The sequence below is a fragment of the Medicago sativa genome, chromosome 8 (genome assembly GCF_051527215.1).
Source record: "Medicago sativa cultivar Bolivia chromosome 8, Bolivia_mono, whole genome shotgun sequence".
Taxonomy (NCBI): Eukaryota; Viridiplantae; Streptophyta; class Magnoliopsida; order Fabales; family Fabaceae; genus Medicago; species Medicago sativa.
The window spans coordinates 72,965,909-72,993,857 of NC_140756.1; the positions used below are offsets into that span (position 1 = coordinate 72,965,909).

At 31.2% G+C, this 27,949-nt stretch overlaps 1 protein-coding gene across 18 annotated transcripts; it reads left to right on the plus strand.

Annotated features, from left to right (window-relative positions):
- Nucleotides 1-19,465: 19,465 nt before the first annotated feature.
- On the plus strand, nt 19,466-27,910 carry LOC146901289 (glucose-6-phosphate 1-dehydrogenase 2, chloroplastic-like). Of its 18 annotated transcripts, none has more exons than XR_015023501.1 (21): nt 19,466-19,607; nt 20,113-20,331; nt 21,052-21,134; nt 21,280-21,392; nt 21,572-21,744; nt 22,096-22,245; nt 22,333-22,453; nt 22,770-22,999; nt 23,786-23,918; nt 24,001-24,072; nt 24,287-24,377; nt 24,471-24,610; nt 25,487-25,614; nt 26,120-26,210; nt 26,295-26,367; nt 26,672-26,780; nt 26,866-26,933; nt 27,032-27,099; nt 27,199-27,258; nt 27,374-27,625; nt 27,708-27,910. XR_015023501.1 is itself a non-coding variant. In XM_085737707.1 (12 exons), exons 7-11 carry the CDS (start codon nt 22,367-22,369, stop codon nt 24,332-24,334), a joined length of 573 nt encoding a protein of 190 aa, XP_085593833.1. In that variant the 5' UTR covers nt 19,468-19,607; nt 20,113-20,331; nt 21,052-21,134; nt 21,280-21,392; nt 21,572-21,744; nt 22,096-22,245; nt 22,333-22,366; the 3' UTR covers nt 24,335-24,377; nt 24,478-24,611. The 18 variants fall into 18 exon arrangements, 6 of the variants coding, with proteins under 6 accessions (XP_085593833.1, XP_085593834.1, XP_085593832.1 ...); XR_015023494.1 differs by having other exon boundaries at nt 19,468-19,607; nt 24,284-24,377; nt 26,668-26,780; XR_015023496.1 differs by having other exon boundaries at nt 19,468-19,607; nt 24,284-24,377; nt 24,486-24,610; nt 26,668-26,780; nt 27,029-27,099.
- The last annotated feature ends 39 nt before the right edge of the window (nt 27,911-27,949 follow it).

Below are 27,949 nucleotides of genomic sequence, written 5' to 3' on the forward strand. Positions count from 1 at the left end.
GAATTGGTTGGGGGAGTAGCATAGATTTGATGTAGTAGAAGAATATTTGTAGTATTGAGAAAGATGATGACGAGGGTGGAGGGAAGAGGGTTTGAGGATAATGTTTATAGGAAAATAAGAACCGGTAGTAAGACATTTTAGTATGAGTTGTGGTTGCAGGATCAGTCCAACATGTTTGGAGGCCTAAAACAATTTTTATTATGCGGCTTTTTGTGATAAAAAAAAAATTACACAAGTTTTACGAAAAAAAAATGTTTTACGAAAATAAATAAATAAAATTTAGATTTGCTAGAGCCAAGAGTTTTTTTTTTTTTTTTAGGGAAGAGCCAAGAGTTGAATATTGAACAAAGAGAATATAAGACCTTTATTATTTCTACGAAATCAACTTTTCTTTTTAGACGGAAAATCAACTTGGAAATCATTCATACATAAATTTTCCTTTTATATATTTATAAGTAAATTAAAATATTTTGAAGCCTATTTTCAACCTAAAATTTTAAGGCCTAAAGCCTTTGTTTGGATCTGGCCCTTGGGCTGGCCTTGCGTGGTTGGGTGAGGAGCCGATAAAGGAGCGCTTTAGTAGACATGAGAAATTCTATTCCCACAAATTTTACTCCTATCGTCATCCTCATAAATTCCATAAATTTGATACTTTCAAGAAACAAAACTCACACACCTCTACTCAAAACAAGATTCTAACCAACTCAAGATTTAATTTTGTTGTAACACATTTAGAATTTGTTTAATTTGCAAATATATTTTTTAACTTCCATTTTTTAAAAATATGTATTTATTTTAGCTTGTTAATAAGAAGGGAAACTTTTTTCCTCAAAAAAAAAAATAAAAAGAAGGGAAACTCTTAGGCTCTGTTTGGATTGATGGAATAGAACGGAGCGGAATGGAACATAATGGAATGGAATGGAACGGAACGGAACAGAGTAGATATTCCATTTTATTGTTTGGATAATGAAATAAGCACCTCATTTCATTGTTTATAAAGTGAATGAAATGGAATGAGTTATAACTTTTTTATTCCATTTTTATCCTTAATTCTTAATAAAAAGTTTTTTTCCATTAAAACTTGTAAGTAGAAACAATTGAATTTTTAATTCAAATTTTCTTTCCTTCAAAAGATTTTTTTTTATTTCTAGTCTGAAGTTAAACTAAGAACACAATTTTTTTTTTTACAAACAAAGCATAAAGGGATTTAAGTTGAAATAAAAATGTCTTATAGTACTTGACCAAAAAAGATGTTTTATAGTATAAAATTATCTTTGAAATGTTCATACATACTACTATACAGATACAGCTCCCCTCAAAACAAACTGACATGTACAGTTGCAAACATTAATATATATATATATATATATATATATATATATATATATATATATATATATATATATATATAGCATGGGAACAATCAAAGTAAATGTTAAATCTTAGCTTAGACACACAACAAATTGGCTAAAAACAACAAGAATTAAGAACCACACAAATACGTGCGAGGAAGAAATAGAAAAACAAATTCACGCGAATCGTCATTCAAACCAGCATTTTGGTAAAGAGAAGATGAAATGCTAACTAAAAAAGATGAATTTTTTCAAATAATAAAAATAACTCTTTTGGCATTTCACGTTGTTTCTAACAAAATATAGACGACTGTTTACTTAAAGAGTCTCTTGTCTTCTCGTTAATTAGTAGAATTAACAAATGTTTGATTCACAAGTCCCAGCTTAACTGGCAAAATGCCGAAATTGTTAGGCCGGATGCCGAACCCCGGTACCTCCACTTGTGTGTGTGTGTGTGTGAGTGTATAATGACTTTGTCATTTCGTCTATCTACAAAAAAAAATTAACAAATGTTTGTGAACAATATTTTCATAAAATAAACATATTGCAGCAAATTCAAAGCTTCAGTTTGCCAAAACTCATTTATCATTGCAGTATAGTCTCATTCAACATTGTTGGAACCTAATTTTATTATAGCAAAATCAAATTGAGATTGCTGAAATTCATCAAATTTTTTTTATTTATTTATTAAGATGAAGGGTAACTTATGCACTTCAAATAATTTGCGATGTAGTGATATTTTTTGAGGGGTGTAGGAGGTAGATTTCTCCAATTATTTTGTACACTGTGTTTATGTGCTCCATTTTTCTCTATTGACCCATACATGACTATTACAACAAGCCCATTTGAAATTTCAAGTCAAGAAAATTGCTCTTTTCACTTCACGAATGCTCCATAACACCCTGAAAATATGTGAATGCCCAAGGGACAATTAACTCTCGTTCGCTTCCAACAATAGTTAATTGTTGCTTGTTAAGTGTTTTTAACGGCCGTTTTTGGCAACTTTCAGTATAAGGCAAACACTCTTCCACCTCACTCTTCATTCACAAGAATGGAAGCTATACAAGAATGTTAAGGCTGAGACATGAAGATTTTTTTTAATAGACAATCACGTGCCTTGGATAGTGAAAAAGGAGAGAAACCACCTAAAAAAGAATCAAATCAACTTAATCGAATTATGAGCGATAGTGAAGATGAAGAAGGCCAAAAGTTTGAACTTATTCAAGAAGATGGAGACACAATTTCACTAGATAGGCCTTGACACCTTTTTGTTGGTGTTCATATTTTTTGTGGTCGATAACATAACGTCATTTTGTGTGTGGTCATATATAAATAAAGTTATATAAATTATCTAAATATATGACTTTCATGTGGCAGACAAAACAACAAAAATTTATGTTGTTATTATAGCACCATATCTTATATAACTATATGTCTTTGGTTAATCCATGATTTATTTTACTTTTCATTTTATTTTGATATTTGTTCTTGTACCTACTTCTGACAAGTGAATCATGTCTCAAGATGGGAAAGTTGAAGCTCATGCCCAATACGAATCTTTCAAGAGGATGGTTAAGGTTTTTTTAGCCCCACAGACAAGTTGGATGAGTTGAAGACACAACTTAACAAATACTTTGTCCATCTTGGTGAATATCAAATTGCCTTTCAAGTATTTGTACAGGTACCTTGTGTAGATCTGGAGACAGATAAAGATGAAGACCTCTGGAAAATTGATCATCATCCTCATGTGATTCATAATGATGATGATGTCGCATCCATGTTTTCCTCTATGGTTGAAAATAATAAGCTCTATCTTTGTGTTCGTTCCAACTGCAAGTGGTCAAATTGACAATAGGTTTCAATAAATTGGTGATGTTATGTTTCAAGAAAGTAGCTAAAGTATTTAAATATTCTAAAGGGTTGGTATTGAAATAGGAATTTGATTTTGATACAGCATAATTTGTACTTTTGCTGCATACTTGGAGAAAAAAAATAGGAAAGTTTTTTTGTGGAAAAAAGAAAGCAAAAAAAAAACTCGTCGGACCGCCGCCGGTGACTGGAGCGCCGCAGTGGATTGTCGGAGCGCCGCCGCCAGATCACAGGCTGCTCCGGCGTTGATCAGTTGTTGACCAAAGTTATCAATTAAAAATCAAACAAAATAGAGAATTTTTTTTAACAATTGGGGCTTTTGGGCCTTTGGGGGGCATTGTTTTTTTAGTGGGCTTAGTATATTTGGGGCTTATGTGCAAGGGGGCCTATTTATTTTGTTGCTTTTTAAGCCCCCTTATCATGTGGGCTGGGGCCTAAATGTTGAAGCCCCATGAAATTGACAGCTCTACGCGTTTTCCAATTTCATTTCTGACGTTGATTTTCTACACGTTCCTTTTTCCCAGGTCACGTTGCTTTCACACATTCTCAATCCAATTTCCAAAAAGATAGCGTTTAACAAGATGATGAAAGGAATGTGGAAAAAAGTCGACAAGGCGGTTTCTGTTGTGTTTACAGTTGTTGGTGCAATCATTGTTAGTAAGTTAGAACTCAATTTTAGTTTCCAATTCCAACTAAACCCTAATTATTTGCCCCAATTCAATTCATCTAACCCTAATTTCAAATATTCCAATTACTCAGATAAAGAAGAGAAAAAAACGGCAGGAAATGGAAGAAAAAGTGCAGGAGATGGACAGAAAAATGCAAGATATGGAAAGAAATGTTGCTGATGTGAAGGAGATGGACAGAAAAATGCAGGATATGGGAAGAAATGCTGCTGATGCAGCTGAGGATGTGCGAAAGATTGAGGAATCAGCTGAGGAATTTTAGAGTACCACTGAGACGAGTAGACACTCAAATTTAATTATCTTTAATACCATAACTTTGATTAACTTTGATTACCGTGTTATTTGATTTCCTATATTAGCATAATTGATTAACATTATGTTGACTATCATTCAATTCTCATTCATTAAATAGTTCAATTCTCATTAATTAGGTATAAAACTTGTGTTATTTTTCTTTCAAAAAAAAAACTTGTGTTATTTGATTTACTGTATTATATTGATTAAAATTCTGACATTCAATTCCTAATATTGATTCAGATATTTCAATTTCCAGTACAGAACCTACCCTTCAATTCAAAAGTAACTTCGAATACAACTACATACGTACAAATTTACATATATTTACACAGTGGCATTTCACATGGTGGGAGAAGATTCTCCTTTCCCATGTGAAATGCCACCTATTTACACACCTATATATTATTGAATTCTATAGTATATTTAATGAAAACAAATAAAATAATAGGGCTTTGGAGCTGTTCAGAGCATATCAGTCGCTCAAATGGATATGATGCTTAAAACTCAACTCATTTGGTTTATGGGGAGCTTGAACAATGGAACATATCCAACAGTAAGTTTTTTACTAGCAAAAAAATTAAACAATAAATGAGCATTCACATTATAAACATTATATTCTATAATCTTAATTATAGACATGGACATTGACCTTTCCTGTCAAAGAGCTAAGTTCTATGGTGGGATTTTCAGTGAGTTATCCAGCTGAAAATCCCACCTTCAAACTCTTCGGGGAGTACCAACAAGAGATGATCAAGGCAAGTGCTCAAATCTATTCTCTAATTATGAAACTTAATGTCTACCTAAAATACAATCTTAACCCTTCTTAATTTTTTGACACGTCATCAAAATATATTCTTTTGCGTCTTTTGCTTCAACCTCCCTCTATTTTCTCTCTCTTAAAAACAAATTAAAACAAACTCATTGGATTATAAACACACTGACTTAATGTTTTTTTTAAAGAACAAACAAAGTTAATTTTAATCTCAATCAAAACAAATTTTTCTATAATTCAACTTTTAAATCTATTCTCTAATTATGAAATTTAATGTCTACCAAAAATACAATCTTAAGCATTCTTAATTTTTTGACACGTCATCAAAATTATATCTTTTGCTTGAAATTCCCCCTGTTTTTTCTCTCTTAGAAACAAATTAAAACAAACTCATCCGATTAAACACACTAACTTAATATTTTTTTTAAAGAACAAACAAAGTTAATCTTAATCTGAATCAAAACAAATTTTCCTATAATTCAACTTCTAAATCTATTCTCTAATTATGAAATTTAATGTCTACCAAAAATACAATCTTAACTCTTCTTAATTTTTTGACACGTCATCAAAATTATATTTTTTTCTTCAACTTCCCCCTGTTTTTTCTCTCTTAGAAACAAATTAAAACAAACTCACCCAATTAAACACACGAACTTAATTTTTTTTTAAAGAACAAACAAAGTTAATCTTAATCTCAATCAAAACAAATGTTCCTATAATTTCAACGTCTAGATATCTAAATAGTTAAAAACAATTTATATATTCTCTATCTCTAATTATGAAATCTATTCTCTGATTATGAAACTTAAAGTTTATAAAAAATACAATCTTAACACTTCTTAATTTTTTGACACGTCATCAAAATATATCATTTTGCGCCTTTTCCTTCAACCTCCCCCTATTTTTTCTCTCTTAAAAACAAATTAAAACAAACTCACTGGATCAAACACACTAACTTTTTTTTTAAAGAAGAAACAAAGTTAATCTTAATCTCAATCAACACAAATTTTCCTATAATTCAACTTCTAAATATCTAAATAGTTAAAAACAATTTATCTATTCCCCATCTCTAATTATGAAACTTAATGTCTACCAAAAATACAATCTTACCCCCTTCTTAATTTCTTAACACGTCATCAAAATTATATTCTTTTGTGTATTTTGCTTCAACCTCCCCCTATTTTTTCTTTTTTAAAAACAAATTAAAACAAACTCACTCTATAAAACAAACTAACTCAATCTTTTCAAGAACAAACAAACTTAATCTTAATCTCGATCAAAACAATTATTCCTATAATTCAACTTATAAATATCTATAGAGTTAAAAACAATTTACAATCTATTATCTTTTTCTATAATTATGAAAGTTAATGACATGTAAAAACACAATTTTGTCTCATCTTAATATTTTGACACTTTTACATATATTTACCTTTTTGTGTCTTTTGTAACAAAATATCCTACTTATTTGAGAGAGAAAATAACTTTTAAAAGATTGATCGACCCTAATCTATCCTAAAAAAAATTCACTAATCACGGGCGCAACCCAACAAGCCCGTATACGAGCGCGAAATCAGGTTACAAAAAATATGAAAAGTGAACATCTGCGAACACTAATTAATGGATCGACCATCAACATGATATTAAAATCCAAGTGTCAACAACTCCCTAAATAAATCAGCAAGCATAAGAGCTCTTTCAATCTTGAAGAACCAAACTGTTGGCAAACAAGAGACCTTGAAACGTGCAGATCTCAACATATTCGAAAACAACGGAGAATCAAAGAAGTCAATCCACCATGTCATATTATAAAATAATATTCTTTTATTGTTGTTTATTATTAATTATTATATCTTTTAGAAATATGACTATAAAAACATGGAAAACATGGAAAAAAATGATAAATGAGTCACTAAATAATATAGCTATTCAATTCATACACGGGACTCATAACAACATCTTTATCAATATTGAAATCTTTATTATTTTTAATATTTTCACATATTTTTAGGTTACCACTTCATAATATTTAATAACAACTATTTTAATGATTTTATTATGGGCAAATTACTCAAAAAAAAATCATGGCCATTACATTAATCTCCTATAAGGTTTCTTAAATAACACAAACACCCGCTTTATTTTTTAACTAAACACTAATCTCCTTTTTTTATCAAATTGACAAACACTTCCCTTATATTATAACACGGTCTAAACTTTGTTAATTCTATTTTTTTTAGCAATTAAATTCTTCATACGAGTATGAACTTACATAATTTTCGACAATTTATTGTTCCTACGTGATATAATTTTTAAACTCTAATGTAATAAAACACATATATCGAAGATTATTTCCTTAATTCCTTTTAATTGATCAACCACAATGTCCATCCACCAAAATTCTTTTCATTTCTATATTCTCTTTTGATCTCTTACGTAATTGCCAATGTTTGATTCTAATTGATGGTAAAAACAAATGTTGTTATTGTTTCTCCATTGCGAGAAAAAAATCTCATTTAACTTAATTATGAAAATAGAAAACAGATACAAACAAACCAAAATGACTGAAATTAAATTATATATTTACAAAGTTATTGAAATGGATAAAATGAGGGGAGATTGATGTGTTTGAAAAATTAGAAGGGGGTGCTTGTGTTGTGTAAAAAAATCTCAAGGGAAATCAATATAATCTGCCCTTTTATCATTAATGTCAGCTTTATTCATTAGTTTTTTTTTTCTTATTTTCTCAATTCATATAGCAACACAATGTGCTTTGATGCATAGCCCCAGCTTCGAATTAACCCGTGCGGATCACGGGTCTGTGCTTAGCATGGGTTTGTTGCTAGTTATCATAGACATGGAAAGAACTACACTCCAGCCAGCCTTTTCAATACAAGAACAGAATTATTATCTAACAGCTAACAAGTAAGTTTACCATCTATAATATTAATATGAGCAAACTGCATAGGAAAACTTAAGGAGGTTCTATTAATATTCTTTCAACTTACAGAGGAAAAAAGGAAGTTAGCTGCGAAGTCGGCTATGCAGCCGACTACAGCATGCTGGTCAAGGCTATCCATAAGTATCCAGAATCAGGAAAGGAGACAGAAATAACTTTTGGCATGAAATTGAAGGATTATAATGGTTTCAAGTTAGGGGCCCACATAACAGGAACCATGCAACCTGCTGAGGAGGAAGGAGTTTTTACAACTAGACTACCAAAAGTCGAAGCAGATATTGGTAAAGAGTATAAAGGTGTGATTTACAAGCTAATGGGCGAGTTCGGCATCGATAAAAAGGATGCCAAAATTGGATTTGGTCTTTCCACTTAGAGGTATGTTAAATGTGCTCAATATATTGTATATTAGATATTCAATATATACTACATCTCATATGATTGTGAGTATGAAATATGAAAATCGATTCAATATAGATTGTTAATCAACCATATGATTGTGAGTATATACTACATCAGTTATGATTGTGAGTATATTAGATATAGAAAATGATAAAATACACGACAAAATTTGTCGTCAAATTGGTACGAATAACTTTATAGTTGTTATTTAGTTTTTTATTCTTAAAATGATTTGACCCAAAATGATAAATATCACCCCTCCTACAGTATTAGCTTTTACATATCACAGCAACCTTTATCTAGATTAAAAAAAATGACTAAGCCCAAGCTCTCCTTTCTGGTTGTTCCCTAAAGGCGGCAACAGCAGCAGGTATCTCTACACTGTAAACTTGTCAAATTAGATTGTGATGTTTTTTGAGTATGAATATCTAAAATGAATCTGTGTAGTGGGTTGATTAACAATATGTACGTAGTATGTATTGAAATATCTAATGAGTGCTGCTATATAGCACGACGGATTCAACACACGAAACAGCACGACATGTTCATTTCAAGGTTGTTTATTTTATTAATGACTTCCTTCTAGCTTATTTTATGCATATATATATATATATATATATATATATATATATATATATATATATATACACATTTGAGTGTTGTTGTATGTAATATATATTTAAAAAATATTGTTACCAAAGAAATATATTGATAATCCACTGTCTCAGTTATAATACACATGCAGAAGTTATTTGGATAAATATCACCGCATGAACAACTGTTTTCTGCGATTTATCATAAGAAAAATCTAGGAGGGGTGATATTTATCATTTTGGGTCAAATCATTTTAAGATTAAAAAACTAAATAACAACTATAAAGTGTACCAATTTGACGACAAATTCTGTCGTGTATTTTATCATTTTCCATATCTAATATACTCACAATCATATGGTTGATTAACAATCTATATTGAATCGATTTTCATATTTCAAATGATTGACAATTTAATCAACCATATGATTGTGAGTATATACTGCATCTGTTATGATTGTGAGTATATGATTGTGAGTATATTAGATATGGAAAATGATAAAATACACGACAAAATTTGTCGTCAAATTGGTACGAATAACTTTATAGTTGTTATTTAGTTTTTTAATCTTAAAATGATTTGACCCAAAATGATAAATATCACCCCACCTAGATTTTTCTTATGATAAATCGCAGAAAACAGTTGTTCATGCGGTGATATTTATCCAAATAACTTCTGCATGTGTATTATAACTGAGACAGTGGATTATCAATGTATTTATTTGGTAACAATATTTTTTAAATATATATTACATACAACAACACTCAAATGTGTGTGTGTGTGTGTGTGTGTATATATATATATATATATATGCATAAAATAAGCTAGAAGGAAGTCATTAATAAAATAAACAACCTTGAAATGAACATGTCGTGCTGTTTCGTGTGTTGAATCCGTCGTGCTATATAGCAGCACTCATTAGATATTTCAATACATACTACGTACATACTGTTAATCAACCCACTACACAGATTCATTTTAGATATTCATACTCAAAAAACATCACAATCTAATTTGACAAGTTTACAGTGTAGAGATACCTGCTGCTGCTGCTGCCGCCTTGAGGGAACAACCAGAAAGGAGAGTTTGGGCTTAGTCATTTTTTTTAATCTAGATAAAGGCTATTGTGATATGTGAAAGCTAATACTGTATGCACGTATGAGTAAAGGCTACTATAATGTTTGAGATATGTAAAAGCTATTACTGTTTGTTTGAGATGTATATAAAACCAGCAAATATTTTTTTTATTCCTTTATATTTCAAAATCAAAGCCAAATTTTCAACCAATATTTGTATAAAAACACTTTCTCATGTTGCTAATAATCCTAGTGAGGTCCACATACAAAGATACCAAACAATCTCTGATAGAACTTACTCTTGTTGCACCTCATTAACTTTTTCTTCAGAGTCAACACGAACAATGTCATAGAACTGGCATATTTCTTGTAATGCGTTTTCATCAGCTGTCCCCTTGTTTACTTTTCTGCTCTTCCATATTTGCTCAAAACGAGCATCTTTAGCTGAAGACTGCGAGAAAGAATAAGGCATAAAAATATGTTACAAGTAAACTTATCGAAATTACTTCAATATTCAAATATTACTCCCTCCGTCTCATTATGGGTAGTATCATAATAGCTTATTTCACTGAATTATTTATTTGACTGATTTCAAATTCAAATCAATAAAACAATTCAGTGAAAAAATCAATTGTAAAAAGTCTAAAAAGTGATAAAAATAAATAAATTGCAAAAACACACTTAAATGAGAAGAAAACTTGGTATGAATTGTATGTCTAAATGCATTCCCTAAAGTTCAATGTATGTTACACATTGGCATAGCTTCTGTCAGTGTATTGATAATAATAACAAGCGTTTGTGCATGTATCAATAATGATAAGCATGGAAAACCCGACTGTCGATATAAAATAAACAATCTTATAATGATAAAAGTCCCCATTAGCAAAAGTAACAATGCTCCTCCTTTTTTTGATCTAAAACTGAAAACTGCTCTACCTTTTTTAGTTATTCTTTTCTTCTTTTTTAGTTTCCAAAACCTAAAAACCCAAACTGGTTTTCAAAACTACTATTTGTAAAATTGTTTACCAAACAAATTTTGTAGTTTTTAATATTTTAAAAATCTAAAACATTTTTTGAGATCAAACAGGTCCAAGGGTTTTTGTCTTGACAAAGGAAAAAATGCACTTCTAACTGTTAAGTGATTACGTGAACATATATTATCAAATAATATTTGTTACCATTTTAGTTGTTTTTGAAAAGAACTTGGAATAATGAAGACTAAGTAGAGTATCAAGGAACAACAGTCATTTGTTCAAAAAAGAATTTTTTTGTTGTCTCACCCCTCTGTTCCTCTTCCCCAGATCATATATGTAGAACTGAATGCATCTTTTGAGTTTGTACCTGTAAAAATCAAAGCATAAAAATCAAAAATTAACAGTGATTTGTTCAAATATGAATTTTTTTTGTTTGTTGTTTCACCCCTCTGTTCCTCTTCCCCGGATCATATGATGCATCTTTTGAGTTTGTGCCTGTAAAAATCAAATCAAAGCATAAAAATCAAAACTTTAAATCAAATTAAGATATCACCAAATCAAGAAACAACAATGATTTTTCAAATATGAATTTTTTTTTTGTCTCACCCCTTTCTCCCTCTTCCCCAGATCATATGTATAACTGAATGCATCTTTTGAGTTTGTGGCTGTAAAAATCAAAACTTTAAATCAAATTAAGATATCACCAAATCAAGGAACAACAATGATTTGTTCAAATATGAATTTTTTTTGTTGTCTCACCCCTTTCTTCCTCTTCCCCAGATCATATGTATAACTGAATGCAGCTTTTGAGTTTGTACCTGTGATTACTTTCTTCCTCTTCCCCAGATCATATGTATAACTGAATGCATCTTTTGAGTTTGTACCTGTAATTATCAAAGAATCTATGAGGGGTGATATTTATCATTTTGGGTCAAATCATTTTAAGAATAAAAAACTAAATAACAACTATAAAGTTATCCGTACCAATTTGACAACAAATTATGTCGTGTATTTTATCATTTTCCATATCTAATATACTCACAATCATATACTCACAATCATAACAGATGTAGTATATACTCACAATCATATGTTTGATTAACAATCTATATTGAATCGATTTTCATATTTCATACTCACATATGTGTATTATAACTGAGACAGTGGATTATCAAAGTATTTCCTTTTATATATTTATAAGTAAATTAAAATATTTTGAAACCTATTTTCAATCTAAAATTTTAAGGCCTAAAGCCTTTGTTTGGACCTAGCCCTTGGGCCGGCCCTGCGTGGTTGGGTGAGGAGCCGATAAAGGAGCGCTTTAGTAGACATGAGAAATTCTATTCCCACAAATTTTACTCCTATCGTCATCCTCATAAATTCCATAAACTTGATACTTTCAAGAAACAAAACTCACACACCTCTACTCAGAACAAGATTCTAACCAACTCAAGATTTAATTTTGTTGTAACACATTTAGAATTTGTTTACTTTGCAAATGTATTTTTTATTAGCTTGTTAATAAGAAGGGAAAATCTTAAAGTAAATCAACATTATGGTAAAGAGAAGATGAAATGCTAACTAAAAAAGATGAATTTTTTGAAATAATAAAAATAACTCTTTTGGCATTTCACGTTGTTTCTAACAAAATATAGACGACTGTTTACTTCAAGAGTCTCTTGTCTTCTCGTTAATTAGTAAAATTAACAAATGTTTGATTCACAAGTCCTAACTCAACTGGCAAAATGCCGAAATTGTTAGGCCGGATGCCATGACCGGGGTTCGAACCCCGGTACCTCCACTTGTGTGTGTGAGTTTATAATGACTTTGTCATTTCGTCTATCTACCAAAAAAAAAAAAATAACAAATGTTTGTGAACAATATTTTCATAAAATAAACATATTGCAGCAAATTCAAAGCTTCAGTTTGCCAAAACTCATTTATCATTGCAGTATAGTCTCATTCAACATTGTTGGAACCTAATTTTATTCTGGCAAAATCAAATTCAGATTGCTGAAATTCATCAATTTTTTATTTATTTATTTATTAAGATGAAGGGTAACTTATGCACTTCAAATAATTTGCGATGTAGTGATATTATTTGAGGGGTGTAGGAGGTAGATTTCTCCAATTATTTTGTACACTGTGTTTATGTGCTCCATTTTTCTCTATTGACCCATACATGACTATTACAACAAGCCCATTTGAAATTTCAAGTCAAGAAAATTGCTCTTTTCACTTCACGAATGCTCCATAACACCCTGAAAATATGTGAATAAGGGACAATTAACTCTCGTTCGCTTCCAACAATAGTTAATTGTTGCTTGTTAAGTGTTTTTAATGGCCGTTTTTGGCAACTTTCAGTATAAGGCAAACACTCTTCCACCTCACTCTTCATTCACAAGAATGGAAGCTATACAAGAATGTTAAGGCTGAGACATGAAGATTTTTTTTAATAGACAATCACGTGCCTTGGATATTGCAAAAGGAGAGAAACCACCTAAAAAAGAATCGAATCAACTTAATCGAATTATGAGTGATAGTGAAGATGAAGAAGGCCAAGAGTTTGAACTTATTCAAGAAGATGGAGACACAATTTCACTAGATAAGCCTTAACACCTTTTTGTTGGTGTTCATATTTTTTGTGGTCGATAACGTAACGTCATTTTGTGTGTGGTCATATATAACTAAAGTTATATAAATTATATAAATATATGACTTTCATGTGGCAGACAAAACAACAAAAATTTATGTTATTATAGCACCATATCTTATATAACTATATGTCTTTGGTTAATCCATGATTTATTTTACTTTTTCATTTTATTTTGATATTTGTTCTTGTATCTACTTCTGTCAAGTGAATCATGTCTCAAGATGGGAAAGTTGAAGCTCATGCCCAATACGAATCTCTCAAGAAGATGGTTAAGGTTTTTTAGCCCCACAGACAAGTTGGATGAGTTGAAGACACAACTTAACAAATACTTTGTCCATCTTGGTGAATATCAAATTGCCTTTCAAGTATTTGTACAGGTACCTTGTGTAGATCTGGAGACAGATAAAGATGAAGACCTCTGGAAAATTGATCATCATCCTCATGTGATTCATAATGATGACGATGTCGCATCCATGTTTTCCTCTATGGTTGAAAATAATAAGCTCTATCTTTGTGTTCGTTCCAACTGCAAGTGGTCAAATTGACAATAGAGATTTGATGTCATTTTATAGACTCTTATGATTTAAAAAATCTGTAATGCTGAATTTGAATTGTTCGTGTAGTGTTAATATAATGTCGAATTGATGTAATGTTATTGAATTATGAAATATTATGTAATGTTGTTGCTTATGAGCGGGTATTATTGTGGAATATTTTGTACTGCTTCTACAAATGAGTTTATGAGTTACAAGTCTTTAGACATGTCGTTTGTGTCCTGGTTGACATTATAAATGTTTTTATCTGTATAACAGAGTGTAACGACGGTTAACTGCCGTTGGGGACGAGCGAGAGTTAACTACAGTTTGAGGTGTTAATAAGAGCAATTTTTGAAGTTAGAAGAAAAAAATTCTTTAGTCTAAACCAAAAGAAAATTCTAACCCGTACAACCATATTAAAAAATCAAGTGATTGATTTTAAGTGGTTAATGAGTTTCTCTTAAGTGAGACCCAGATTAGTAGGGTCTTCTTTCTCTATGAACCGAAGGGTTAAAAACACATTAAAAACAACATTTTTCAAAAAACAAAATCACATACCCCAAAATCACCATTTGAATAAAAAAAATTAAAAATATTTTTTAATCATAAAAATTGACTTTTATGACGAATTTTCGTTATAACTAGAAGTCCATTCCTTAAAAAAAAACTAGAAGTCCATTTTTTAAAAAGAACCATAATTTTAATACGAAACTAAGATCAAGTAGCAATATTCATACCAACTCTTTTATTATCGGAACGATCTGGCAATCTGGGTTATATGATTTTTAAAAGAAAATTGTTTTTGATTTGTAAGAACCGAGGGTGCTTTGAGAATTTATATTTTGGGGGAGGTAGGAGTATTATTAGGGGGCATGGAGTACACAAAATTTCAAAACAAAAGGACACAGAAAAAAGGAAGAAGGGTTTGTGTGATACAATATATGTGGAAAATTGAAGAAACTTGCTCTTTAGGTTTCATTATTTGTTATCAGACACTCTGAAATGATGTATTTATCTTCAATGATAGTTTTTTTTTGAAGGAAGAAGGAATTATCTCCAATGACAGTTAGGCTGTGTTTAGTAACACAAAAAAGCTAGCTTATAGCTTGTTGGACAAGCTTATAAGCTTGTTTTGATAGAATGAGATGTGTTTGGTAAAGAGCTTTTTTCATTAGCTTATAGCGTTTTTTGAGAAGCTATTTCAAGTAGCTTTTGAGCTTTTAGCTTTTAGCTTTTTACATTTTCTTCCATTTTTAACCTTTAACATTATTTTATTATTTTTTATAAACAAAAAACTAGCCATGTTAAAAAATAAACTACCCACGTTTAGGGATACCGCGGCACTACCTCATTGCTCTTTTGTATTTGTTTTATGTTTGAAACGGTTTTGTTATATTCCTATTACATATTTAGCATTTTTTTTCTTTTCGCATATTTACCATTTTGAATAAAACACCCAAATTTTTCAAAAGTAAAAACTAAAACATACAAATTTTCATAAAAAAATTGAAAGAAATGATTATGAAGTTGAGCAAATTTAGTTAAAAAATATTTCAACGAAGTTCATATTTCAAATTTATAATTTTCAAGAGGAAAAATACATAAATATATTAGTTAAAAATGTTTATACATTTTTTTAGGTGAAAAAATGTTTATACATATAACTTATATAAATTAAACATACATGTACTTTTATGTCATTTCATATTTATTAATTACTTAAAAAGCTGATTTTACCAAACACTTTTAATTTCAATCAGCTAACTTTTCAGCTATAAGCTTTCAGCTATCAGTCATCAGCTATAAGCTAGCTTTTCAGCTATCTGCTAGCTTATAGCTTTATTTTACCAAACACACATTGCCGTTTGCTTTATAATAACTATTGTTCAAAATCTAGACATGCATATACAAGAACCAAAAAAATTGAAAAAAAAAAAAAAAACTCATACAATAGATAAGTGTAGTAAAATTCTCTTGGATCAAATTATACAATTATCATAAAAAAATATCTGCAAAAATTACTTTCATTACTTGGATCATAATATTATTATACAATTATCTTACAGTTACCAAGTAATTAAAATGAATAAAAATAGACATTTGAAAATAAAAAGTGATTGATGTCTTCACTAAACTAACCCATGAAGACGCTTGCCAATGATACATCAGATGTTGTGTCCGAGTTAACACTCTTCCAACCTTGACCCTTGTGTCCCACTCAAACCATCAAATTTCACCTTTTTCCAAATGTTTCATCTTTCAAGCGATAATTAGAGAAATAATGTAGTTGATTCAGTGTTAAAATACCCCCACATATGACCAAAGGAATCATCAAAACCATTAGCTTCCATGAAAATGACCTTTAAGATGGAGTTAGGACCCTCTTGATTGTTTGCTTTGGGTTTTGACCTAATCCCCATATAGTTATGATTTCTCTTCTTTTATTTTGATTAAATAAAAAAGACATCGTTGTCTTCTAATAAAAACGCTTAAAAAAAAGCTCCAAAATGGCCAATAATTTGACATTTCTCCAACAAGCAACCGTTTCAGCACAACCAAGAAAAATATGTGAATTTAAGTATGAATGAATAATTTTGACATATGACACAAGTAGATGAACAATCTATATCCCGCTTTATTAGTTTTCGCCCAATTTGGAAGACAATTTCTCTAGATCATTGCATATGGAATTGATCCAAGACAGCAAACATCAAACATTTTAATAATTCAACATCACCTAAAACATTTTTTTAGTTTTGATACATAAACATAATTATAATATGCTTTGTTATAATACCAACTTGAACATTTATGCATCAGAAGTATGAAGTTATATATAGCATCAAGATTCTTTCAAAAAAAAAAAAAATATAGCATCAAGATTTAAATTGAAAGTGTATTTGATATCCGATTCCCAACACATGTGGTTAAAAATAAATTACTTTCAATTTCTTAAATTATTATTAGTATTTTTTTGTTAATGGAAAATTAGGCGGCTAGTGGAAAATCCTAACCAAGGGTATCGAACCTATAAAAACTAATGAAATTATGGTAATGCAAGAAGTGCTTTGCTTATTCATAATTTTGTCCAAGAGTATGGATACTTCCATTTTCGGGATCCCCCTCCCCACACCATTGTCGTTTCTTAATTATCCATAAATCATACCAATGAGATGAATCTTTCCTAGTGTAATTTTTCCTAACTTTTATATATTGTCTTTTTGTTTTACTACAATTAAAGCAATAAATAAAATGCATCGGTTCTTGAAAGCTAGCAATAGCATACCTCATCCAAGTTCGTTTTATAAAGCAAAAAGCACCAAGATTTGGAACAAAAAGAAAAGAAATAAGGATACGGCCATATAATGATTAAACATTTGTTATATAACTAAGTGTATATATTAATTATTAATTATATTTAATTACAACACTTCAATACAAATGGCTGAGGAAAAGTTGCAGGACCACAAAGTGTTGCATCATAAATTTAAATTTAATGTGATAGCAAGTTTTCCCTCATTTAGAAGCCTTTGGAGCCTTGAAGAAATCATAGCTATCTTATATCTATCTTTGCTTGTGGTACAACTACAAGAGTTTCAAGCATTTAAGGAACTCTATTTACCCCACACCTTCATGCTTTGCCACAAATTTGATGCCTATAATGGAAGAATAAATCATAGTCTCCAAAGTCGTATGAATGACATATATAAATCACATTCATGTTCCCTCAACTATATGGCAAAGTGACAAAACATATATAGCACAAAAACAAACAGTCATAATCAGTCACAGCATTTTCCAATTTCTGTTTGAAGTAATTGAAGTAAGTAGCTAGCCTACTAGTGGCAAAATTTAATTAGAATGATCATTTGTGTATATACTATAGTTGACCTCCATATCAGCCCCCACTTCATTTCAAAATTTAATCCAATATTAGATTAGGCTACCACTTGGTTGTCTCAATTTAAATATTCAAAATCAGATTTGATTCATGATTCACATAATTCCACCAAATAATGTATTAGATCATTGATGCTAATATCAGAAGTTTCACATAGGAGAGATTAGACACAATACTAATGTATATACAGTGGAGATATGATACTTGGGGTGTGTCCGAAGAGGTAACTTGTTTTGTAAGTGGGAGATGGCGCAATCAACACGCGCCACCTCTAATTATGTATTAATCTTTTATGAAACCAAAACCTTAAATTTTTCCTTTTTGGAATTTTGGTTTCGTTCCACGTCACGCTTCTACATACGTTAGCATGCGCTCAATACACACTCACATTCGCCCTCCACGTTCCAACTCACTCCCACATATGCTTTTAATGAGACTTGATCTGATCGTTCGTTTTTTAAAAGTTGTATAATCAAACGAAATGTACTATTTGAAAGTGTTACTTCATTCCATTGGATTATACATTCTTTCATTTTTTTTGTGAGACTCATTTGCAATGATTAGCAATATTCTGAATAAAATTATGAAGAGAAGTTTTGCTGTATAGGATTCAATCACAATCTTGAGAAGAAAAAAAGATAGCTACTATCCATATCACACGGTTCTCCATATAAGGTCATGAGTCTTGAAGCTATATCGCACAACTCTGAAATTCAACCCTGCTTAAGATTATACATTAGATTAGAAACTCCAGCATTTAAGTTTGTTTACGTATTTTGCAAAAAAATAAATAAAAAAGAGTTTGTTTACGTATCAAGCAAGTTTAAATAGACAATAGGTTTTTTGTAGATGCTAACTAAATAAACAATAGGTTTTTTTAGCGTTAAATAAACAATAGGTGTACATATATTTTTGACCTCTGCAAATATACAATTGTTTTATTTTGTTTGAGGAAAAACAATTTTTAGTTTTTAATCTTTGCTAACATACAAATTTGTGGTTTGTGTTATTTTGTTTTAATATCTATAACATTTGTTATGATAGAATTAGTCCCTTCTATATAAGAAATTAGAAACTAATCATTGTAAAGCGGATATTAGGAACGTTTTACAAGGATCAGTTTCAACATAAACAAATTAAACAAAAACTAAAATAAAATAATAATGATAAAAAGTAAAACGTAATATATTTGCAAAGATAATAATAATTAATATAGTTTTGCAATAGTTTAATAAAATAAAAAGGGTATATTTGTAGGACACAAATATATCTACTAAACTAGATAGGAAAATGAATGTCCGTGCCAATTACCATTTTGCCCTTATTGGGGGTATTTTGGTAAAATAATTATTTGCCTTGCTTGCCCAATATATATGTGTAAAGAGAAAAAAAAAAACAGAAAAAAGGGAAAAGAGAGAGAGGGTCGGGAAGCAGAGAAAGAAAGGGGATGAGAGAAAGAGAGAAACGATTTCTCTCCCTAAAACTCATGTTCTTCCTTCTTCTTCCTTCTTCCGTTTTCATTTCTGCTTCATCAAAGGTAGTAACAACCCTTCTTCTTTTGTTTTTCATTTTCATTTTTTTCTTCATCAAAGTTAATTTCTGGGGTTGATTAATTTATTTAGTTTTTCAGCAATCTAATGCCATGCATGTCTCAGATAGAATGAATTTTGTGTGTAATCTGTTTTATTTTTGTTTTAGCTTTTGTGTTTTGGTGATTCTGGGTTTTTTTTGTTGTTGATTCTGTTTTTGGTGTGATTATGTTTTTGTTTTTGTTGTTTTTGGTTTCCTTTCCCTCATGCATGTAGAAATTTGATGAATTTAGAGTTAGGTTTTCATTTGGGGGAAAAGAGAATTTTTATGGTTTTATGAAATTGAGTAATAAACAGTAAAGTAATATATGTCCCAAAACATGAATTCATGATTATGCTTCTTTTATCATTGTATAAGTGATTATGCTTAAATTCATCAATGTAATATTCTCTGGTTTGAGTGCTGAATCTAATTCTAATCTTGCATGTGGGTTTGATTGAAAATTTGTGAAGGATTTGTGAGAAGAATGTTAAGTTTGGGTAAGAGGGGTCTGAGGTCGAGAGTGAGGCAGAGGGAGAAGAGTAGAAGAAATGGAATTAGGGTTCTGAGAAAGAAGAAGTAACTAAAGAAAAATTAGGGGTTCTTCAAGACTGAGTAATTGGAGATGGAAGCTAGGAACTTAAGGAAACAAGAGCACCAGAGCTTGCTGCCATCACCATAAAGAATTAAAGGTGGGTTTCCCTTTCCCTCATCCCTCATGCATAATCTAAATCAACTAATTTAGGGGTTATGAGACATGAAATTGATTGATGAAAAGTAAACTGTTCATTATGCATGTTTGATTTTAAGAATTGAAGTTATTGCGTTGATTTGTTTGTGTATTTTTACTAAATTGATTTTGTGTGAATGATAGCATGATTGAAAGGTTTATTGATTTGGCCACTGGAATAATTTGATTGAATGGGTTTTATGGTGAAGTGATTCTTATTGTATATGAAAAAGGAGATTATAAAAATGAGCTAGGTTTTTCTTAAAATTACTGCAGAAAATAGCTTCAGTGCAGGATTTTTAATAATTTATTGATTTTGAATTTTTAGACGGGACCAGTTGCATAAGTTGCAGTTATAAGCTGGCTGCATACAGTAAAATAATCAGAAATGTTTGATTTCATATGAATGATTCAATCATAGGTTTTATGGACTGCTGTGCTGGAATTGGTTTCTACAGATCAGTTTTAGTGTTAGATTTTTCTGAAATTGATTACTTTGAATTTGGATATGGGACCAAATTCATTGTCTTCATGTGAGTATTGGTCATGTATAGAAAAATTTACAAAAATTTATAACTTCAATTTATATGTCTTTGTGGCTTTGAATGACAGATGATTAACTCATTTTTCTTTTATGTTTCACATATATTGCTTCTACTAATTGAGTGAATTATATGTTCAGGTTCCTCCAGAACTGCAAGCTTCTTTTATTGCAGCAGTTGATAAAGGAAACATAAGAAGCATGCCAACATAGTGAATAAAAAGGTTCTAAAATATTTATCTAAGATTTGATATGTTATGGATCATGTTATTTTATAATTATATGCATGTAATATCTAAATATTTCCTAATGATATGTTCCCTGTTACTTTTTTTTTATTTTGACAAAATGTTTTCTGTTACTTGACAGGGATGTTGGCAGTAATATCGCATTGAAAATTCTGAAGCGTGTAGAAAAAGGTTGGGGTCAAGGAAGTATATCGAGTTTGCTGCCTCAAAAGAATGATTTTCTTGATTACTAAGGTAGCAGTTTATGTTGGTTTGAGGTTATGAGATGGTTATTGGTTTGTTTTGTTGTTTGATTGTGGTTTTGGATACACTTTGATCATGTCTATGCGAACTGCGTGCTGCAATTTAGAACTATATGATTTGTACTAAACTTTTATTTTATTAATATGTTTTATTTGGTATGATGATTAAAGGAAACTGATAAGGTTGGTGAAGCAATATGGTGAAAGAAAATGGGCTCAAATAGCCGAGAAGTTAGAAGGAAGGGTTGGCAAGCAGTGTAGAGAGCGATGGCATAATCATTTGCGTCCTCAGCTGCTTTAACAAGATCATTCAAGCAGTATCTGACTGAGGATCAAATTTTCAGGTTTTCTAACTACACTTTGACTGTGTTTGGATATATTAAGCGCTTATACCATTCACACTTATCATATAAGTGCTTATATATAAGCTATTTCTATAACAAGATAAAAAAAGGTCAAATTGTTTTCATATAAACTATAATCTATTTTCATAAGCTATATTGGAGAGATTATGAAAATAAGCTGAAAACAACTTACAAACATGTCATAAATTGTTTCCATGAGCTCCTTCAAACAATCCTAGAAGTGTTTATGGCAGTGGATAAACTTAAACAATCCAATCCAAACATGGTCTAATTATCTGTAGATTTTAATGATTGTAAAGTGCTTTATTTAAAATGGAAAATATTATATAGGATCGATCACTATCTTGGAAAAGAGCTTGTGGAAAATCTTTTTGTTCTCCGATTCTCAAATCTAATTTTTGAACCTTTGTGGTCGAGGCAATACATAAAAAATGTACAGTTGATATTCTCAGAAGATTTTGGTACTGAAGGACGTGGCAGGTAACTTCTCTTCCTTTGCAGCATTTACACTTTTTATGATCTTAAAATGGTGATTCTCATATATTTTCATATCTGTTCCATGTGTAGGTACTTTGACAATTATGGTATAATTAGACATATTATGCAGAATCATCTACTTCAAATACTAGCCCTCTTTGCAAAGGAAACCCCTGTTAGTTTGGATGCAGAGGACATTAGAAATGAAAAGGTCTCATATGGTTATATACTTTTTTTATAGGCAAATATTAATTTTTAGTATATTACTCCCTCCGACCTTAAATATAAGTAGAAAGGTTCATCTATTTGATACAAATACATGTACCTTTTTCGGTTAAATATAAGGTCGGAGGATGTATATGCTAGAAGCCAGAGTTTAAAACCTGGACTTTCTTCTCAAAATCATTTGGGTGGTTTAGTTCAACCACTTGAGCTACGCCTCAGAGACTCATGGTTATGGACCTTTAATTCATCTGTTTTAAATAATTGTGATTTTTCATGACTTTCAATTGCTTAATGGATGTCAGGTCAAGGTTCTTCGTTCTATGAGACCGATTAAACTCGAGGATGTAGTTTTAGGCCAATATAAGAACCACACCAGAGGAGGTGTTGCATATCCAGCCTACATTGATGACAAAACTGTACCAAAGGACAGCTTAACCCAGACATTTGCCGCGGCTGCCCACTTCATAGATAATGCAAGATGGGATGGGGTACCTTTTTTGATGAAGGCTGGGAAAGCATTACACACCAAGAGGTAAGTGAAAGGAATAAGTTTTGCACAATGTTGTCAATAGCAGATCGTGAAAATTTGCTGTTTGTTGAAATTCTGCTATGCTTACAGTGTTGTAGTGCTGATATAGCTGCTATTTTACAACCTTTTGTACTAAATAAATTATCGCCAATATATAACATCAAAGTCAATAGTAGGTATATAACTTGCCAACATCAAACCAATGTCACAATACATAATACAATCTCAATGACTACAAAATTTTGGACTGCAGAATTTCACCTCATTTGATATAAAATAAGAATTTGTTTACAATACACTATTGTGAATCTCATCATAAACTTAAAATAGAATTTACAATTGTTTTTGCAAACTAGCACTATGACTATACTATCTACAAGTATGTGTTTTATATGTTTTGCGCCTATCTGATGCATAATAACAAGTATGTAAGAGAGATTTTTAAGTACTTGAGATGGAACACTGCCAATATTTTCCCATCTCTTTTAAGCTGAGATCAAGGGAATAATATCAGCTTATGTAATGCCAGAATAAGTGTTTCTTGGTTAATTTTTTTTTTGTTGCTAAATTAGACGGTCAATAAGATTGATCTAGAAGACAATATTATCTTGCATTTTTATATCAAGATGTTAAGATAACTACAAGTTTGAAAAATAATTATTTAAACTTCATTAGCCCCTATTTTGAACAATGTGTTTTGGTCATGTGACTATTTGGTGTAAGGTTTTTCACTTGGATTTTAGTTCATAAACCTGGAAACTGCAATTAACATATCTTTTCTAATTTCAGGTTTACTGATAAACAAATTGTGAGGCTTCAGGAGACACCTGACGAGATACCTGAGGGAGGAACGCCTCACACTGTTAGCTTGCTATTGCATGACAAACTGGTGGATACTGGAAAGCCAGGTGACAAAGTTGAGGTGAGACTATACCATGACACTCTGATAAATAGATATTCTCATGTTTGTTCAATGGTCCCATGAGTGTTTTGTTGTACATCAGGTGACTGGTATATACAGGGCTATGAGTGTCAAGGTGGGACCAACTCAGAGAACTGTTAAGTCATTGTTCAAAGTATGAGTTATCTTCTCAAACTCTTTTGCATTTAGAGCTTCACCTTTGCATTTTTCATCTTGTCTAATTGACATTTGTTTTGTTCCGTTTGGCCCTTAAAAGTTGGCATGATTCATTTCTTTGTTCTAAAGGAAAAATGTGTTGCTATCATGAAGGAATCCCTGTATAATAAATATATTGATTAGCATGGGGTTGTTGATTTTGGTCGAAGCAGGGGGATCAGTCAACAGAAAGAGGCAAAACGCTTTCTAAATGCTCTTAATAAGCAATCAGAGCTGGAACAGAAAGATTTCTTTTCAGTATCTGTATGTACTTTCTATTTTTCCCTGCATGTGCTTAAAGAAGATATTTTCTTTTTTCATTTAGAGTTGGTACTGGTTTCACTAATTTTGGTTAAGTATTGAGGTCTGGAGACAACTTGGAAGTACGGGACTTGATGCAGAAATGTGCATAATCTGGGTTCTTTTGCGATAACTCGCCGAAGTGAGGAGGTGCAGAACTGAAACTGAAGTGGACCTCGCATATGTTCAATTTAGAGGTGATTTCCTTTAGTTTTAGTTCCCACCTTTGGGGTATTGTGTGAATTGTAAGCAAATCATTAATTTTAGAATGTTTAGTTAATGTTTAGATAGATTACCCCATGAATTACTAATTTTAGGTCATTATCTTTGTTTTTTGAAAGAGATCACATGACTTGCTTAGCCTTTTGAGTTAGTTTGCATATATGGTTCATTTCAACATCAGCGGCTATCTATATTTGGTTCCTTTGTGGTTACTTCAAGGAAACTTTAGTACATTTATTATTTATAGACCGCGCCTTTTTGAGGTGCTCTCACTTTCCTAACTGTCATTGGCCTCATCCAAGCAATATTACTTATTTCTGCACCAAAACCTTTATTAAACTTCATGGGAGTGATTTCTGTAAGTACTTTTGTTTAAACATTATGAGACTTACTTATAGGCTAATGTGGAACATTTTTATGGGATTCTCGAGCACATCAAGATCTGAAAGGTATCGACTGATTTTGTTTCATTTGATATCACATGAAATTAGTAACTCCGCAAATACAAACCTGGTGATGTGTTTTTGCTTTTTAATCAATTGAAGTTGAATGTTTTCAGAAGGATGTTCTTATTATTTGAAGTGTTTGATTTTGATGTTTTGGTTTGTGGTTTGTTGATTTCGGATTGAGATTTTAGGGTTTTTTTGTTGTTGTATGTTTTGGTTTTGAGCTGGTGTTTTGTTTCTGATGTATGAGTTTATGAGATGTTAATTTTTTTTTTTTTTTTTTTTTTACTGGGTTTTTGCCTGAAAACATTGTTCTTTATAATACATTTTATGAGAACCTATTGTTCCTCACATAAGTACTCATTTATAATGCTTTGATGTTCTAACTTATGCCCCACTGTATAGGATGCAAAGCCTGTGTCTAAGCCTATTGCTGTTGAAAAAAGAGTAAGAAAGATAGCTCAGATTCTGACGATGAAGATGATGATAGTAGCTCTGAAGAAGAGAAGAAACCTGTGGCTGCTAAGAAAGAGGTTAGTGAATCGGAGAGTGATTCGTCTGAGGACGAGGTTTTCATCTTGTGCTCTAATTTTGTGTTTCACTGTTGAATTGTTGAATTTGAATTCATATACTTATATATATTTCACTTGTGGTATGAAATTGTTGTTGAATTTCATTAGGGTTATGTTTAATTTGAATTCAATTTGATTTGGAATTAGTTTTGTGCCTTAATTTTGTGTTTCACTGTTATTTTGCATTTATTAGTTGTTATCCAGTGCAACTTTCTTTCTAGAAAGTTGTAGTTTATCTCACTATTTTTATGCAATGTGCTATTTAGTGCAAAAGTGTTGTCACATAGCGGCAATATAGCACTATCGGATAGCAAGATTTGAATAAATTGCTATCTGCGCGGCTGCGGTTGACAAAACTGCTTTTAATTTAATATAATGAAAATACCCTTTTGACGGTGTTCACATTTTTCTGTTTTCCAAGTTGATCTTGATCCATATGGTTTGCCTTCTGCGTTTCTTGATTCAGTTCAATCTATTGCTGATGGAGGTATACTGATGTGTACTGCAACAAATATGGCTGTACTCGGCGGTTCAAACGGGGAGGTCTGCTATTCAAAGTAATGATATACCCGATGATGAGCTTTCTTTGCACTATTGTTTGTTTCGTGAACCTATCTTCTAACGACTGATTTTTACATCAGATATAGATCATACCCGACGAGAGGGAAATATATCCATGAAATGGCCTTGAGGATCGTTCTTGCTTCCATTGAGGTATATATCTGAAGCACTTCATAATGAAATCAGTAATAGTTTAATTGATTCCATTTGTTAGACTATTTGAGAAAAAAATCATATTTGGTTGACTAAGTCATTTTTAGTGGTTTTAATTATGTTTGTTTAAGTTTTTTAAATTAATCGAAATCTGAAAACTGTTTTTTTTTGGATAAAAATTAGAATTGAATGCAAATTAGGTGGTCATGATTTGCTTGGTAAAACTGTTTTTTTTAAATCAATTATTTCTCGGATATTTTTTAAAATTGTTATTATCATACGATGATTGTTCTTTATTAGGTAGTCATGATTTGCTTGGGCGGACAAAAGATCAAATTAGGACCACTGACAAGTTAATGCTGCTCTTGCTACATGCAACAATTTGAATCTTGATGGTCTTGTCATTATTGGAGGTATAATTCTTCCTGGATCTTCATTTATGGCAACATTCTCATCTTTAAATGTCGTTTCTAAATGTTGAATTTTGTATTTTATTAGGTGTGACATCAAACATATATGCCGCGCAGCTTGCATAAACATTTGCTGTTGGAAAATACCCTACAAAGGTATATAATCGGTCGTTTTCGAACTTGTCATTTGTCCAATGATCATAAATGGAATATCTTATTATCATAATCTTTGTAATTCATTATTGCACTAGCAGTTCATATTGGCATGGCAGCAAAGTGCAAAATCAGGCTCTACAATTGGCATTGATTCTTTCCTTAAGAGGTAAGTTCTGAAACAACTCAGTCTATGGTATAAGGTGTTAAAAAAAATATATTAATTCCCTACCTCCGGTGTCTCGAAATTCATGTAATCCTGGTTCAGTAATGGCAAATCTACAGAGGAGATCAGCTCCTGAACAATCTTATCTTGCTGTTTGAAAAGGTAATATGATCTCAAGTATTTATATGTGCAGTCTTGGTAAGATGCTTCCTAATTTTCTAATAAATATGCTGCATCTTAAGAGGCTCTATATTTACGAGTGCCCTCTTCTTAATAGGATTTTGCTTCCAAGTGACATGCCTCTCCTCACTGGTCTTGAAGATTTGCGCATAGATGGTTGTCCTGAATTGTACATAAAATATCATCTGCAATGTGGCAAGCATTGGCCTGCAATATCTCAAATCAATGCTTCTGCTGAGTGCTCAGATTCCCTTAACATTCCCACGGTATAAAAAATGCCTCTTTCATTCTGATCAAGAGAAACTGGTGCAGTACCAGCCGCACCAACTGCAACAGCAACCCAGGCCCAGTAAGTATCTGATCACTTTTGTTACTTGGTTTAGTTTTTTTTATTTTTTATGTTGTGTTCTAAATGTGTGTTTTCTGTGCAGACCATCAAAGAAATCCAAGAAGTAAATCAAGTACCCAGAGGTCGAGTATTTTCATTTTAGAGCATAAGTTTTATCTTAAATTTCAGTTGTACAAGTAAAATGTTGTATTGGGCTTATATTTTGTTGCCATTTTGGTATGGAAATGCACTTTGGTGAGAAGTACTATTGTTATTTTATATTCCAATTATGAAATTTCTTCCCTTCATTCCCTGATCATGCCTGCTTACCAGATAACCAACATT